Source organism: Ranitomeya imitator, chromosome 1 (assembly GCF_032444005.1).
Source record: "Ranitomeya imitator isolate aRanImi1 chromosome 1, aRanImi1.pri, whole genome shotgun sequence".
In the NCBI taxonomy this organism is placed as follows: Eukaryota; Metazoa; Chordata; class Amphibia; order Anura; family Dendrobatidae; genus Ranitomeya; species Ranitomeya imitator.
Genome location: NC_091282.1, coordinates 390799514 through 390817042, shown reverse-complemented (window position 1 = coordinate 390817042; position 17529 = coordinate 390799514). Strand labels below are relative to the sequence as shown.

The following is a 17529-nucleotide window of genomic DNA, read 5'->3' as shown; positions in this document are numbered from 1 at the left end:
TACCGCATGGCCGACCCCGCACAGGGGTTGGATCGGGTTTCATGAAACCCGACTTTGCTAAAAGTCGGCGACTTTTGAAAATGAACGACCCATTTCGCTCAACCCTAATCAGAACCTCTCTGCGACAAAACAGCCCCTGCTCCAATCTCAGAAGCATCAACCTCGACCTGGAACGGAAGAGAAACATCTGGTTGACACAACACAGGGGCAGAAGAAAAACGACGCTTCAACTCTTGAAAAGCTTCCACAGCAGCAGAAGACCAATTGACCAAATCAGCACCCTTCTTGGTCAAATCGGTCAATGGTTTGGCAATACTAGAAAAATTGCAGATGAAGCGACGATAAAAATTAGCAAAGCCCAAGAACTTTTGCAGACTTTTCAGAGATGTCGGCTGAGTCCAATCATGGATGGCTTGGACCTTAACAGGATCCATCTCGATAGTAGAAGGGGAAAAGATGAACCCCAAAAATGAAACCTTCTGCACACCAAAGAGACACTTTGATCCCTTCACAAACAAAGAATTAGCATGCAGCACCTGAAAAACTGTTCTGACCTGCTTCACATGAGACTCCCAATCATCCGAGAAGATCAAAATGTCATCCAAGTACACAATCAGGAATTTATCCAGGTACTCTCGGAAGATGTCATGCATAAAGGACTGAAACACTGATGGAGCATTGGCAAGTCCGAATGGCATCACTAGATACTCAAAATGACCCTCGGGCGTATTAAATGCAGTTTTCCATTCATCTCCTCGCCTGATGCGCACCAGATTATGCGCACCACGAAGATCTATCTTGGTGGACCAACTAGCCCCCTTAATCCGAGCAAACAAATCAGATATCAATGGCAAGGGGTACTGAAATTTAACCGTGATCTTATTTAGAAGGCGGTAATCTATACACGGTCTCAGCGAACCATCCTTCTTGGCTACAAAAAAGAACCCTGCTCCTAATGGTGACGATGACGGGCGAATATGCCCCTTCTCCAGGGATTCCTTCACGTAACTGCGCATAGCGGCGTGCTCAGGCACGGATAAATTAAACAGTCGACCTTTTGGGAATTTACTACCAGGAATCAAATTGATAGCACAATCACAATCCCTATGCGGAGGTAGGGCATCGGACTTGGGCTCATCAAATACATCCCGGTAATCAGACAAGAACTCTGGAACCTCAGAAGGGGTGGATGACGAAATTGACAGAAATGGAACATCACCATGTACCCCCTGACAACCCCAGCTGGACACCGACATGGATTTCCAATCTAATACTGGATTATGGGCTTGTAGCCATGGCAACCCCAACACGACCACATCATGCAGATTATGTAACACCAGAAAGCGAATAACCTCCTGATGTGCAGGAGCCATGCACATGGTCAGCTGGGTCCAGTATTGAGGCTTATTCTTGGCCAAAGGCGTGGCATCAATTCCTCTCAATGGAATAGGACACTGCAAGGGCTCTAAGAGAAACCCACAACGCTTAGCATACTCCAAGTCCATCAAATTCAGGGCAGCGCCTGAATCCACAAATGCCATGACAGAATACGATGACAAAGAGCAGATCAAGGTAACGGACAGAAGAAATTTTGACTGTACCGTACCAATGGTGGCAGACCTAGCGAACCGCTTAGTGCGCTTAGGACAATCAGAGATAGCATGAGTGGAATCACCACAGTAGAAACACAGCCCATTCAGACGTCTGTGTTCTTGCCGTTTAACTCTGGTCAAAGTCCTATCGCACTGCATAGGCTCAGGTTTAAGCTCAGGTAATACCGCCAAATGGTGCACAGATTTACGCTCACGCAAGCGTCAACCGATCTGAATGGCCAAAGACATAGACTCATTCAAACCAGCAGGCATAGGAAATCCCACCATGACATCCTTAAGGGCTTCAGAGACACCCTTTCTGAACATAGCTGCCAGCGCAGATTCATTCCATTGAGTGAGCACGGACCACTTTCTAAATTTCTGACAATATACCTCTATCTCATCCTGACCCTGACAAAGAGCCAGCAAATTTTTCTCTGCCTGATCCACTGAATTAGGTTCATCGTACAGCAATCTGAGCGCTAGGAAAAACACATCGATATTACTCAATGCAGGATCTCCTGGCGCAAGAGAAAATGCCCAGTCCTGAGGGTCGCTGCGCAAAAAAGAAATAACAATCAAAACCTGTTGAACTGGATCACCAGAGGAGCGAGGTTTCAAGGCCAGAAATAATTTACAATTATTTTTGAAACTCAGAAACTTAGTTCCATCTCCAAAAAACAAATCAGGAATAGGAATTATTGGTTCCAACATATCTTTCTGATCAATAGTGTCTTAAATCTTTTGTACTCTTGCCGAGAGTTGATCCACAAATGAAGACAGACTTCTAATGTCCATCGCTACACCTGTGTACTGAACCACCCAAATGTCTAGGGGAAAAAAAAGGCAAAACACAGTGCAAAGAAAAAAAAATGGTCTCAGAACTTCTTTTTTCCCTCTATTGAGAATCATTAGTACTTTTGGCTTCCTGTACTGTTATGAAAGGCAATTCAGTACTACAATGGACATAGCGGTCAGAGCACATACAGTGATCTGACAATAACCCAAAATCATAGAACGAGCTCTGAGACGTGGGAACTCTGCAGACCGCAATCCCTAATCCTCTCCAAACAACACTAGAGGCAGCCATGGATTGCGCCTAACTCTGCCTATGCAACTCGGCACAGCCTGAGAAACTAACTAGCCTGAAGATAGAAAATAAGCCTACCTTGCCTCAGAGAAATACCCCAAAGGAAAAGGCAGCCCCCCACATATAATGACTATGAGTTAAGATGAAAAGACAAACGTAGAGATGAAATAGATTCAGCAAAGTGAGGCCCGACTTTCTTAACAGATCGAGGATAGAAAAGGTAACTTTGCGGTCTACACAAAACCCTAAAGAACACCACGCAAAGGGGGCAAAAAGACCCTCCGTACCGAACTAACGGCACGGAGGTACACCCTTTGCGTCCCAGAGCTTCCAGCAACAAATTAGACAAGCTGGACAGAAAACACAGCAAACAAATAGCAAAGAAGAACTTAGCTATGCAGAGCAGCAGGCCACAGGAATGATCCAGGGAAAAGCAAGTCCAACACTGGAACATTGCCAGGAAGCCAGGATCAAAGCATTAGGTGGAGTTAAGTAGAGAAGCACCTAACGACCTCACCAGATCACCTGAGGGAGGAAACTCAGAAGCCGCAGTACCACTTCCCTCCACCAACAGAAGCTCACAGAGAGAATCAGCCGAAGTACCACTTGTGACCACAGGAGGGAGCTCTGCCACAGAATTCACAACAGATACCAGATTTATATCGAGTTTTTGTTTGTCTGCTGTCACATACTAAAAAATGCTTTCTTTTTGCAAAAAATAGTTTTTGCATAGCCCCATTTAGATAGCTATCATTATTCCATATTTTGGCTGACAGAGTGAAGTGATGGCATGTTTCTTGCTTTTTGCTGGACAAGTTGTTAGGCGCCGGGATTCTCCCACTGCACAGAACAGATCCCAAGCCTTATCTGCCTCTGCATTTTCCCATTCAGCTTCGGCCACAGCGGGTGCTGCTAAGCATAGACGTCGGTCACAGCATCTTGCTCAGGCTCATGCTGTTCATTTGGTTACTGCTCGCTCTCCAGCCAAGTCTATGGTAACCAGCGATAGGCAGAAAGGCGACCAGACACTCTGGAGTCTTAAGTCCAGAAATCACCCTACTGAGCATGTCCATGATGAGGCGTCTTCCTATTGGTGGTCAGACGTCTCTAGCTTAGGTGATATGGCAGCTCCGGATTAGCCCGCATGCGATGTCTCACCCGACTGGACGTAAGTGTTTGGGACAGAGCCTTATGTATAAAAAATCCCAGTGGCACACATGGCGCACTAGTATCATATATGTGTGGCTATGTGAGTGCAGGCTCTACCATTCTGTCTGCAAGTGTTGTATGTCTGTCTAGCTTTGGGACTGTACGCTTAGGAAGGCAGCTAGTGTTAGTGGGGGCAATTAGCCGCTTGGCTTAGCATCTGTTTCCTACATGTATGTGGTTAGCACAGTAGAGTCTCAGAGCAAGCTCAACCTCAGTTAGGGTATTTTGCAGATCATCTGTTTCTTTTCTGGGTGTGAATGACACAGCTCAGTCTCAGAGCATCTGTTTCGTTTCTGTGTGCGAGTTCAGTTCACGAGCTTGTCCTGCGATGTTTAACAGAACAAAACACTTAGTACTCGTTTGTATTGTTCCTTTCTGTGGAATAACAGAGTTTGGAACTCAGTGTCCTGTTCACACTGAGTAGCGTTTACGCAGTGTGTACAGGTAATAGCTCAACGTGCGTTCCGTCATTGTACAATAGCATAAGTTTTCCATCTCGCATGGTGGACCCAGGGTTGTGATTGCGCTTTATTATTTATTTTATTTAGTGCAATCCGCCAACCCTAGCACAACTTGACATTTGTGTTGGTACCATCTTTGCCCACATGACATTTTTTGATCGCTTTCTCTTCTGATTTTTGGGAGGCAGAATGAACAAAAAACACCAATTGAGGATTTTTTTATGTCATCTTGCATGTGGTAAAATTGATAAGGTAACTTTATTATTCGGGTCAGTTTGATTACAGTGACACCACATTTATATAATTTTTTTAGGTTTTGGTGTTTTTTCATGAAAACTATTTTGTAGAAAAAAATATTATTTTTGCATTGCTGTATTCTGAGAGATATAAGCTTTTTATTTTTCAGCTGATGGAGCTGTGCGGCAGCTTGTTTTTTGCGGTACAAGTTTACATTTTCAGATATATTTATTTTCTTCATCTTTTTGATCACGTTTTATTCCACTTTTTGTTTGGTGGTATTATGATAAAGCATTGTTTTTTGCCTTTTTTAATTATGTTCGCTAAAGGGGTTAACTAGTTAGACACTTTTATAGGTCAGGTTGTTCTAGATGCAGCGATACAAAATATATGCACTTTATTTTTTTTGTTTTCTTCATAAAAATATTTATTGGTATAATGTTTTTAATTTTCTTTTATTATTTTATGATTTTTTAAATATATTTTGCAATTTTTTCAATTTTATTTAATTTTTACTTTGTCACACTATGCGACTTTCATGTTTTGCAGTCTGATCGCTTGCAAAACATAGCAAAGCTGGAGCTTCTGTGCCAGGGAGATCGCCACAACATACAGTGGGTACGGAAAGTATTCAGACACCTTTAAATTTTTCGCTATTTGTTTCATTGCAGCCATTTGGTAAATTCAAAAAAGTTCATTTTTCTTTCTCATTAATGTAGACTCTGCACCCCATCTTGACTGAAAAAAAAAACAGAAATGTAGAAATTTTTGCATATTTATTAAAAAAGAATAATTGAAATATCACATGGTCATAAGTATTCAGACCCTTTGCTCAGTATTGAGTAGAAGCACCCTTTTGAGCTAGTACAGCTATGAGTCTTCTTGAGAATGATGCAACAAGTTTTTCACAGTTCGATTTGGGGATCCTCTGCCATTCTTCCTTGCAGTTCCTCTCCAGTTCCATCAGGTTTGATGGTGAACAATTTTCAGGTCTCTCCAGAGATGCTCAATTGGGTTTAGGTGAGGGCTCTGGCTGGGCCGGTCAAGAGTGGTCACAGAGTTGTTCTGAAGCCACTCCTTTGTTATTTTAGCTGTGTGCTTAGGGTCATTGTCTTGTTGGAAGGTAAACCAAGTCTGAGGTCCAGAGCACTCTGGAAGAGGTTTTCATCCAGGATATCTCTTTACTTGGCCACATTCAAGTTTCCTTCCACCAGTCATCTTGTCTCTGCAGCTGCAAAAGACTCTCCATAAAATGATGCTGCCACCACCATGTTTGACTGTTGGGATTGTATTAGGCAGGTGATGAGCAGTACCTGGTTTTCTCCACATATACCACTTAGAATTATCACCAAAAAGGACTGTCTTCATCTCATCATACCAGAGCATCTTATTTCTCATAGTCTTGAAGTCCTTCATGTGTTTTTTAGCAAACTCTATGAGTGCTTTCATATGTCTTGCACTGAGGAGAGGCTTCCGTCGGGACACTCTGCCATAAAGGCCCGACTGGTGGAGGGCTGCAGTGATAGGTCACTTTGTGGAACTTTCTCCCATCTCCCTACTGCATCTCTGGAGCTCAGCCACAGTGATCTTGGGGTTCTTCTTTACCTTTCTCACTAAGGCTCTTCTCCCACAATTGTTCAATCTTCTTCCATTTAAGGATTATGGAGGCTACTGTGCTCTTAGGAGCCTTGAGTACTGCAGAAATTCTTTTTGTATTCTTGGAAAGATCTGTGCCTTGCCACAATTATGTCTCTGAGCTCCTTGGCCAGTTTTTTTATCTCATAATTCTCATTTGGTTTGACATGCTCTGTGAGCTGTGAAGTCTTATATAGACAGGTGTGTGCATTTACAAATCAAGTTCTATAAGTTTAATTTAACACAGCTGGACTCCAATGAAGGAGTAGAACCATCTCATGGATGATCACAAGGAAATGGACAGCATGTGACTTAAATATGAGTGTCTGAGAAAAGGGTCTGAATACTTATGACGATGTGATATTTCAATTTTTCTTTTTTAATAAATTTGCAAACATTTCAACATTTCTGTTTTTTTCAGTGAACATGGGATGTAGAGTGTACATTAATGACTGCAATGAAACAAAGAGTGAAAAATGTAAGGGGTCTGAATACGTTCCTTACCCACTGTATATACAGCTCTGGCAAAAATTAAGAGACCACCACATCAAAACCTTGTCTTGGGCAGCCCAATCTCCAGACCTGAGCCCCATTGAAAACCTCTGGAATGTAATCAAGAGGATGATGGATAGTTACAAGCCATCAAACAAAGAAGAACGCATTAAAGCTGTGATTAAAAATCATAGTTATTCCACAAAATATTGATTTTTGACCTTTTTCTTTAGTTAAAACATTAGTATTGTTATTTCTAAGTGATTATGAACTTGTTTTCTTCACATTATTTGAGGTACATGTCAGTAGTTTATAGAATAAATGAAAAATTTACATTTTACTCAAAAATATACATATAAAGAGAAAAATCAGACAAATTGAACATTTTGCAGTGGTATCTTAACTTTTCTCAGAGCTGTATACTGCATCTGTCAGGAAGCACTTCCCGACCATGACATTTATATACTGCAAATATTGGGAAGTGGTTAATTCTGACTAATGTTAAACTTAAGTTTATTTCAGGGTTTAAATAAAACTTTATTATAATCCCACATCTTTCTTATATTTACTGACTCTTATACTTATTTCACTACTTAGCTATTCTTTTAAGTATTTAATGATGAGAAAATATGGTGGAAGGGAAAGAGCACCTTTTGAATTCTTGAGTTCAATTTTGGGTGGAATAGACTGTGGACACCATGTTGCAATTAAAAAGCCGCTGATATGCCAAAAGAGCAAAAATTTCACACAAGTCACCCCATTTTGGAAATTACACTGCCCAAGGAATTTACAAATGGGTATTATGAACATCAGGGTCCCACAGGTACTTCACAGAAATGTTGCTTTAACCCCACATTTTAAATTTTCTTTGACAATGGCTTATTTATGGGGGGAAACGACTGTTTGACACAAGGCAGGGCTTATTAGCAAATTAGTGCAATATGGATTTTGGAGTGCTATTTTGACTGGAATAGATTGGAGATGCCATGTCACATTTTGTAGAGCCCCTGACAGGCCAAAAGAGAAGAATTTCCCACAAGTGACCCCATTTTAGAAACTATACCTCTTTATGAATTCATCTGGGGGTTCAGTGAGCATTTTTATCCCTCAGGCAATTAACAAAATTGTTTAATATTGGCCTGAGTAAATGGAAAATTACCATTTTTACACAAAAATTTTGCTTTGACCTCAAGTTTTTTATTTTTAAATGGGATGATAGGAGAAAATAAATGGTACAATATCTTAATTAATTTCTCCTAAGTATGCCAATGCCACATACAATCATAGAATCATAGAAGAGTAGAGTTGGAAGTGACCTCCTGGGTCATCTGGTCCAACCCCCTGCTCAAAGCAGGATTCACTAAATCATCCCAGACAGGTGTCTGTCCAGCCTCTGCTTGAAAACTTCCATGGAAGGAGAACTCACCACCTCTCGTGGCAGCCTGTTCCACTCATTGATCACCCTAACTGTCAAAAAGTTTTCTGATATCTAAACTATGTCTCCTCCCATTCACTTTCAACCCATTGCTTCTAATGATTCCTTGTACAAATGAGAATAAAAATGATCCTTCTACAATGCGACAGCCCTTGAGATATTTGCAGACAGCTATTAAGTCTCCTCTCAGTCTTCTTTTTTGCAAGCTAAACATTCCCAAATCTTGTAACCGTTCCTCATACGACATGGATTGCAGACTGGTCACCATTCTGGTCGCTCTTCTCTAAATTTGCTCCAGTTTGTTGATGTCTTTTTAAAATGTGGTGCCCAAAACTGGACACAGTATTCCAGGTGAGGTCTGACCAAAGAGGAGTAGAAGGCAATAATGACTTCACGTTATCGAGACTGTATGCTTCTGTTAATATATCCCAGAACTGCATTTGCCTTTTTGCTGCTGCATCACACTGTTGACTCATGTTCAGTTTATGATCTATTAGTATACCCATGTCTTTTTCACATGTGCTGTTGTTTAGCCCTATTCCTCCCATTCTGTATTTGCTTTTTTTTCATTTTTACTGCCCAGATGTAATACTTTACATTCTACTTTTGAGGCACAGTACAATGCTCAGAAGGGAAGGAATGCCTTATAAGAGTGCAAGTTATGCTGGAATGTTTTGCGGATACTATATCACATTGGCAGCGCCTCTGAAGTTCCAGAATAGCAATACATTTATCTAGTGGCGCAGTCAGCATGTTGACCCTACATACAGTGGGGCAAAAAAGTATTTAGTCAGTCAGCAATAGTGCAAGTTCCACCACTTAAAAAGATGAGAGGCGTCTGTAATTTACATCATAGGTAGACCTCAACTATGGGAGACAAACTGAGAGAAAAAAATCCAGAAAATCACATTGTCTGTTTTTTTAACATTTTATTTGCATATTATGGTGGAAAATAAGTATTTGGTCAGAAACAAACAATCAAGATTTCTGGCTCTCACAGACCTGCAACTTCTTCTTTAAGAGTCTCCTCTTTCCTCCACTCATTACCTGTAGTAATGGCACCTGTTTAAACTTGTTATCAGTATAAAAAGACACCTGTGCACACCCTCAAACAGTCTGACTCCAAACTCCACTATGGTGAAGACCAAAGAGCTGTCAAAGGACACCAGAAACAAAATTGTAGCCCTGCACCAGGCTGGGAAGACTGAATCTGCAATAGCCAACCAGCTTGGAGTGAAGAAATCAACAGTGGGAGCAATAATTAGAAAATGGAAGACATACAAGACCACTGATAATCTCCCTCGATCTGGGGCTCCACGCAAAATCCCACCCCGTGGGGTCAGAATGATCACAAGAACGGTGAGCAAAAATCCCAGAACCACGCGGGGGGACCTAGTGAATGAACTGCAGAGAGCTGGGACCAATGTAACAAGGCCTACCATAAGTAACACACTACGCCACCATGGACTCAGATCCTGCAGTGCCAGACGTGTCCCACTGCTTAAGCCAGTACATGTCCGGGCCCATCTGAAGTTTGCTAGAGAGCATTTGGATGATCCAGAGGAGTTTTGGGAGAATGTCCTATGGTCTGATGAAACCAAACTGGAACTGTTTGGTAGAAACACAACTTGTCGTGTTTGGAGGAAAAAGAATACTGAGTTGCATCCATCAAACACCATACCTACTGTAAAGCATGGTGGTGGAAACATCATGCTTTGGGGCTGTTTCTCTGCAAAGGGGCCAGGACGACTGATCCGGGTACATGAAAGAATGAATGGGGCCATGTATCGTGAGATTTTGAGTGCAAACCTCCTTCCATCAGCAAGGGCATTGAAGATGAAATGTGGCTGGGTCTTTCAACATGACAATGATCCAAAGCACACCCCCATGGCAACGAAGGAGTGGCTTCGTAAGAAGCATTTCAAGGTCCTGGAGTGGCCTAGCCAGTCTCCAGATCTCAACCCTATAGAAAACCTTTGGAGGGAGTTGAAAGTCTGTGTTGCCAAGCGAAAAGCCAAAAACATCACTGCTCTAGAGGAGATCTGCATGGAGGAATGGGCCAGCATACCAACAACAGTGTGTGGCAACCTTGTGAAGACTTACAGAAAATGTTTAACCTCTGTCATTCCCAACAAAGGATATATTACAAAGTATTGAGATGAAATTTTGCTTCTGACCAAATACTTATTTTCCACCATAATATGCAAATAAAATGTTAAAAAAACAGACAATGTGATTTTCTGGATTTTTTTTTCTCAGTTTGTCTCCCATAGTTGAGGTCTACCTATGATGTAAATTACAGAGGCCTCTCATCTTTTTAAGTGGTGGAACTTGCACTATTGCTGACTGACTAAATACTTTTTTGCCCCACTGTATACCTCACAGAATTTTATAACAGTATATGTGAAGAAAGAAAAATTATATTATTTACCACAAAAATTTTGTTTAAGACCCAAATTTTTAGTTTTTATAAGGACTATTAGGAAAAAATGAACTGCTTCTGAGTGTGCCAATACCCTACATGTAATTGGGAAATATTTTTCAAGAAAGTCCAGAAGGGAAGGACCACCACATTATCATGCAGATTTTGCTGTTATGATTTCTGTGTGACATGCTACTTTGGCAGAACCCCTGAGGTGCCAGATTAGCAGAAGTAATAATATTGACATCACAAGTCACAAAATTTTATACCATTAAACAGTGAAGAAAACATAATTACATTTTTCCCACAAATGTTGTTTAGCCGCATAAATTTATCATACAGTTTCTGCTGAACTAGGGCAATAACTCATATGTGTCTGTACAGTACAGCTTAGCCACATGAGGAGGGAACAAGTGCTATTTTATTCTTGGAGTACTAATTTTCATAAAACAATTTGTAGACTCCATATAGAGAGCCCCTAAGTGCCAGAAAAGCAGAATTTCCCTTCAAGTGACACCATTTAGGAAATTACACTTCTCTGGGAATTTATATGCAAGTGTAGTGACAATTTTGACTACAAAATCAAGCAGCAGTGGATTCTGCTGAGTGAAAATTGCAAATCTGCCATTGCAGTGCCCATACATTGTGCTCAGCTCATGCTGCTGGAGACATAAACCAATAAATTAAGGCAGTTGTTATTGCTACAGAAATGCCAAAAGTGAATGCTAAAGGTGGTTTCGGCACACGCTGGAATTCTGAAGGGAGGGGGCATTTTGATTTGGGGGCACAGATATTGGATTGCTTTTTTGTTGTTTGCAGGATGATTTGGAATTTTTATTATCATTTTTGGGCTCGTAACATTTTTTTATTGCATTGTACTCCGCTTTTTGGGAAGCAAAATAAATAAAAACAGCAATTCAGATATATTTTTTATAGTTTTTAAGCAATAAAATGACGTTTTCAGGGATACTCTTGATGTTTACATATGACTTTTTGATCACATTTTTTTCAATTTCTTAGTCTACATGATGAGAAATCATAGTTTTTGGTAATTTTTTGTACATTTTTACAGTGTTCACTATAAGGGTTCAATACCATGACTGTTTTATAGATCAGATTGTTCCTGATGCGGCAATACCAAATGCATATACTTTTTTGTTTCATTTTGTCTTTGCATAAATATGCGTATTTATTGGTTTAATTTTTTATAAACATTTTTAATACTTAGTCCCTAATTGTAACTTTAACTTTTATGACTCTCATCACTATTACAGTGGGGAAAAAGGTATTTAGTCAGCCACCAATTGTGCAAGTTCTCCCACTAAAGGTACCTTCACACTCAGCAACTTTACAACGAGAACGACAACGATCCGTGACGTTGCAGCGTCCTGGATAGCGATCTCGTTGTGTTTGACACGCACCAGCGATCTAGATCCTGCTGTGATATCGCTGGTCGTTGCTGAAAGTCCAGAACTTTATTTGGTCGTCAGATCAGCGTGTATCGTTGTTGTTTGACAGCAAAAGCAACGATGCCTGCAATGATTTACATGGAGCTAATGACCTGTGACGACCTGTGAGAACGATAAGTGAGTAACCCTTACGTCACTGGATCGCTCCTGCATCGTTCTGGAGCTGCTGTGTTTGACATCTCTACAGCGACCTAAACAGCGACGCTCCAGCGATCTAGTTTAGGTCGGATCGTTGTCTATATCGCCGGAGCGTCGCTAAATGTGACGGTACCTTAAAAATATGAAAGAGGCCTGTAATTGACATCATAGGTAGACCACAACTATGAGAGTCAGAATTGAGAAAACAAATCTAGAAAATCACCTGGTCTACCTATGATGTCAATTACAGCCCTCTCTCATCTTTTTAAGGGGGAGAACTTGCACAATTGGTGGCTGACTAAATACTTTTTTTCCCCACTGTATATTGTATGGCAAATATGCCCATGTACTGCAATGCATTACACTTGTCATGCTTTTAGTATGGTCTACCCAGCTACAATATCTGGCAGACCGGTAGGTCCATTATTTGACCTCAGGTTGCCATGACAAACATTGGCAGCCCAAAGTTACTTTGCGGGGGTACCGATCGGGTGAGAAAGGGAACGCCATCCTTCTAGTAACCTTCTAAATGCTGTGATCGCTATTGATTATGGCATTTGGCGGTTTAAATCACTAAGGGTAGTTCAGGGGCCACCCCTGACTGTGACAGCTGGAGGTCTGCTATCATTTTATCCATGTTCTCAGCAGCAATTGCCACGACATTGTGGTATGTCCATTTGTGGGAAGTACTCCCAAAATATGACGCACCAGTACGGCATATGTCGGGAAGGGGTTAATATCATAAAATATTTTTTAAAGCCTATGATTGATCCAGAAGGTGCACACTTGGAATTTCCTTCTTCATAAAGACTACAAATTCCTTGTTTTACTTATCAGAAAACTCATTTAATCATTGATGCGATTATCATACAGTAGTTGCCATTTAATTCATTTTCATTAGTAATTAAAAATTTATATGTTTGAATTTTCTAATACAATGTCCTCTAAACTAATAACTTTTTCTTAATCTCACTAGAAACTTTTTCTTAATCTCACTAGATGCAGCTATAAGTATATTACATCACAACAACACAGACCTGAATAAAGTAAAAAGTTCCAATCGAGAGAACCCTCATATGATGAATTTCAAATACTCTGCAGATATGGAGCAGCTCCAGGCTACAATAAACAATTCTGAACACTGCAAACAGGAAATTGCTTACCACTGTAAAAAGTCTCGCATTTTACATAAGCAAAGTAAGTTGCAGCAGAACTAGTTTTTTTTTAGCCGTGGCCTAATGTACTTTTAAATATGTTTAATCCATAAATATTGCTGTTTCAAGAAGCCCTACAGTGTTCATATCTACTGAAATAAATTCAGCTTTCTCGACAGGATTGTCTAAAATACACAATATATTATTTTCTTTCAAAAGTGACAAAAACATTACATTTACATGTACATTGAAGGAAATTATATGCATTGAATGGAATTGTCTTTGCTGTAATCTTTCTTTAAAGGGAGCATGTCAGTAGGATCATCCCTGTTAAGTCGTCTATATGGACATGCAAGTCATAGACAGTTAAATAAAATGATGCCTTGAAATCTATAATCCGATGTCTCATTTATGATAAATCTATGTTTCCTTAGTATGTAAATGAGATGTAAAGATCTATGGGTCAGACACAGATCTATCTGGGAATTTGCCATGAGAGCTTATTTTAAGTGAAAGGGTTCATCGCCAGTGTGAGACATTTTATGACTGACTGTCTGCTTTCCTGATTTACATGTCCAACCCTGCTAATGCCCATAAGTTCTGTAGGCAGATTCTCACGAGATTTGTATATCCGGCCCATAGATCTTAACAGCTCATTTACATGTTAAGAAAAACACGGATTTTTCTGGAATAAGACATCGGATTACATATATCAAGGTGGTATTTTATTCAGCTTCCTATGACTTTTATACCCATATAGACAATACAATTTAGAAGGGTTGATGTTACTCACAGATTTCCTTTAATACTGCTATCATAGTAAACAGCTGTAGTTTTACTGTTTAGATTCTCAATATATAGGGATTGTATTGGTGGAAAAATGAACCTTATGAGTTTTTCTTTGTACTCTATAAAGTTATTTTTAGATATTTTGACCTTGCATGATGCTTCTTCTGATATTGCAAGTTGTTTTAAAATTTAACCGCAATATTAGACGCTGTTAATAAAGTTATACTTGAATGATGATGATGGCTAGATGTAAGCACATTACTAACAATATGTTAAGAGTATCGAATCTGATATATGGAAAGCTGCCTGGAGGGCTATTGTAGAGCGATATAAAATGGAGGAAAAAAAACCCTGATACTTTTCATTACGTAAAAATAATGACATAAAATGAAGACGATGAGGATTTTCGTTTCTGCATTTTTAGAGATACTATTTAATCAAGGAAAGGAAATAATATGCAAGCATGTCACGGTAGGCACAGAAAGAGTTAACAGTCTGCAATGTGAGGATTCCACAAAGCAGTTCTCCAAATTTGACTTTCTTGTACCCTTCTGAATGTATGACAGTTTGGTATTGGCCTAAGCTGAAGTCACATCTGAACTTTCCGTTTTCAGTTTTGAAGCAGAATTAAGCTTGCAGCCTTTCAGCTAAACACTTTTCATAGAAAATACAGTGCCTCCAGAATGTATTAATATTGAATGCTTAAGTTAAAAAGAAATCAGTTTTAACGGATGTTGAAGGTTGGATGAATCCTTTTCAGCCATATTCCAGTCTGAGTTAAGGAAACTAGGAGCTTCTATTAATACTTTGTAACTACTGTAATTTAGAAAATACTGAACCCGCAAGTTTTATGGTACCCTAGAAAAAAATACTGTATGTTAGCTGGAGCCAGGCCATTTACCATTTTATAACTTTTGATACGAAGCAGCGATAGTTAAGAGATTTTTATTTATAGCCAAGAAGGAAATACCCTTTGAAACGTTGACTAAGAATATCATACCTAATTACAATGTGACAGATAACATTTATTATGCTCCTGTTACCTTCTCGTTAGAGTTATAGGAAGAAATATTTCTATTAGGAATTCATTTTAAATTGAATATAGTAATTTTTTCATACGAGATTATGCTTCACATGCAACTCAATAATGGGTATTTCAAACAGTAAATAATTTATTGCGGTACAAATGGCATATGAATTAACTTAATTATAGACCCATTAATTTTAATGAACTTTCTCTTGAGACTCATATAGTAATATCTAAACCACAATCAATTTAACTAGAAGTAGCAGCTTTTTTTTCTACAGGAATTCACAGTCCATGTGAAATGAATATGAAAGCTGGCCTAGAGATATTAGTGCAGAATTAATAGATTTTATAAAGTCTTGTTTGTGGATGTCAAACATATATTCTTGTGTTCACCAAAATGCTCTAAAACTCTAACTCTAGTGAACTCTAAAAGTTCACTAAAACTGCTATGCTCCTACTTACACATTTAAAAGTTTTCTGAGTTCTCCAAAATAAAAACCTTAATTTCATGCTCCTGCGTTTAAAAAAAAATGGTACAATTATTATTTTTTAAATTTTTTTTTTACTATTACCGTGCCACCAGTGCTGTGAGCACCCATTGGATCTTGTTTATATGGCAGCATAAATATGTGTCCTATAACACGTGACCATTTATACTAAATTGCAGAAAGTGATAAAGTGCTGCTTTCATGGCTTGGTGCTGGGCATCATTGTGCTATCCTAGAAAATGCAATTTGTCAAGAAAATGGGGTGGAATTTTATTGGTGGACTGTTCTACAGTTTATCGTTTTGTGTTGACGACTATACAATGCAGAGCCAGATGCAATACAAAAATGTATAGACCTTTCTGTAATTAGCAATGCAAAGCCTAAATCAAATAATAAAACCACCCAATGGAGATACTGGGCATAGTTTACCACTGCAATGTAAGCTTACTAGAAACTATTGTAGTTCTGCCAAGTATGGGACGCTTAGCTGACCAGTAGTCAATAACATAGCAATAACACAGAAAAGAGAAAATTGAGACGATCACCAAGTCTAAATAAAATGCACAAATTTTATTAGGGTATCAAAAATTAATAGTTTTTATAAAATGCCAGTGTACACAGAGAAGGAAAGGATGGTAATGCAAAGAACAAACAAGGGGCGCAGAACAAAGTGGATAAATAGGAATAATCGGATATATGACAAAGTAGCTAAATCAATATATTGTCATTATAGACATATCCAATATGAGGCTGGGTCAAAATATCCAGACCATGTGGTCAAGTAGTATACAGAAACCCAGGTAACTCAAGCTATTACCATTGCAGCAGAAAAGTATTATGCCTAAATGTGATGTGCCCATAATAAGGGTAGCGGTGGCACAAGCCAAAATCGTATCACATAATCCTATTGGGCTAATATACCTAGAGCATATGCTGCAAAACCTGGATAATAAAATTTGTGCATTTTATTTAGATTAGGTGATCGTCTCTTCTCAAAGTCTAAATCAAGTAGACTTTAATCTTTTATTCATTAAATTATAAACAGAAAGGCATATGTCAAACTGTACATGAGATAATGTGCATGGATTAATTAATACATTAAAATAGCATAAAACTCTTTTTCACTAGATTTAAATATTGTACAGGCCAATCTGGATTAAAATTTAACTTTGCACCTGTAAAAGAATTAAACATGCCTAAAAAGTGTTTTCTAGCCAACTGGGACATTGTGAAGTGTATGTGTGTCATAGAAACGCAATGTTAAAAAAAAAACTTTGTTGGGCCAAATCCATATTGTCAGAATACACAGCTATGAAATAATGTTTTATTGCAGTGTAAAAAGCAATTTTATAACACAAGAATTTGTATGTACTTAGCAAAGAACAAATTATAAGCTATTAAAACAAAAGTTAGTTGAGCTTTTATTCAAAACAATGTAACTTTCTCACACTTCGCTTCCTTTTTCTGTTTGAATCATATTTAGTATTTTGTCTTTTCTACAAAATAATTACCTAGTTGATCATTTTCAGAAAACCAAGATTTCTTTGTAGCTACTCAATTCTGTGCAGACTAATGTCACAGTTGACAATTTTTAAGGGTTTAAACTAACAAAACTTACAAATCTCTGGACCTCCATAATACAGATGCAGGATACCAGAAATGGGTGGATAATGCAAAATCCAAATTTGCTTTTTCATGCATTTTTTTCACAGAAAATCTAATGTCTCTCATTATTCTCTTGGGTTTGTCCAAACCCCTGAGCATAATAACCGTTCTGCACATGAGCCCAAATGGGGTCGTGACATTATGGGTCGCAAACTTTGGAAGGTTGCAGAATCCTCTTGGGCTTAGCAAACCCAGAAGCCTAAACCTTGCAAAAGAAGCACCA

At 39.0% G+C, this 17529-nt stretch overlaps 1 protein-coding gene across 1 annotated transcript in view; it reads left to right on the top strand.

Moving 5' to 3' along the window:
* Positions 1-17529, top strand: part of CNTNAP4 (contactin associated protein family member 4) — an 820352-nt gene that overhangs the window by 592824 nt on the left and 209999 nt on the right. Inside the window, exon 13 of the mRNA XM_069762123.1 lies at positions 13180-13377. Coding sequence (XP_069618224.1) covers positions 13180-13377 — 198 coding nt within the window. The remainder of the gene's footprint in view (positions 1-13179; positions 13378-17529) is intronic.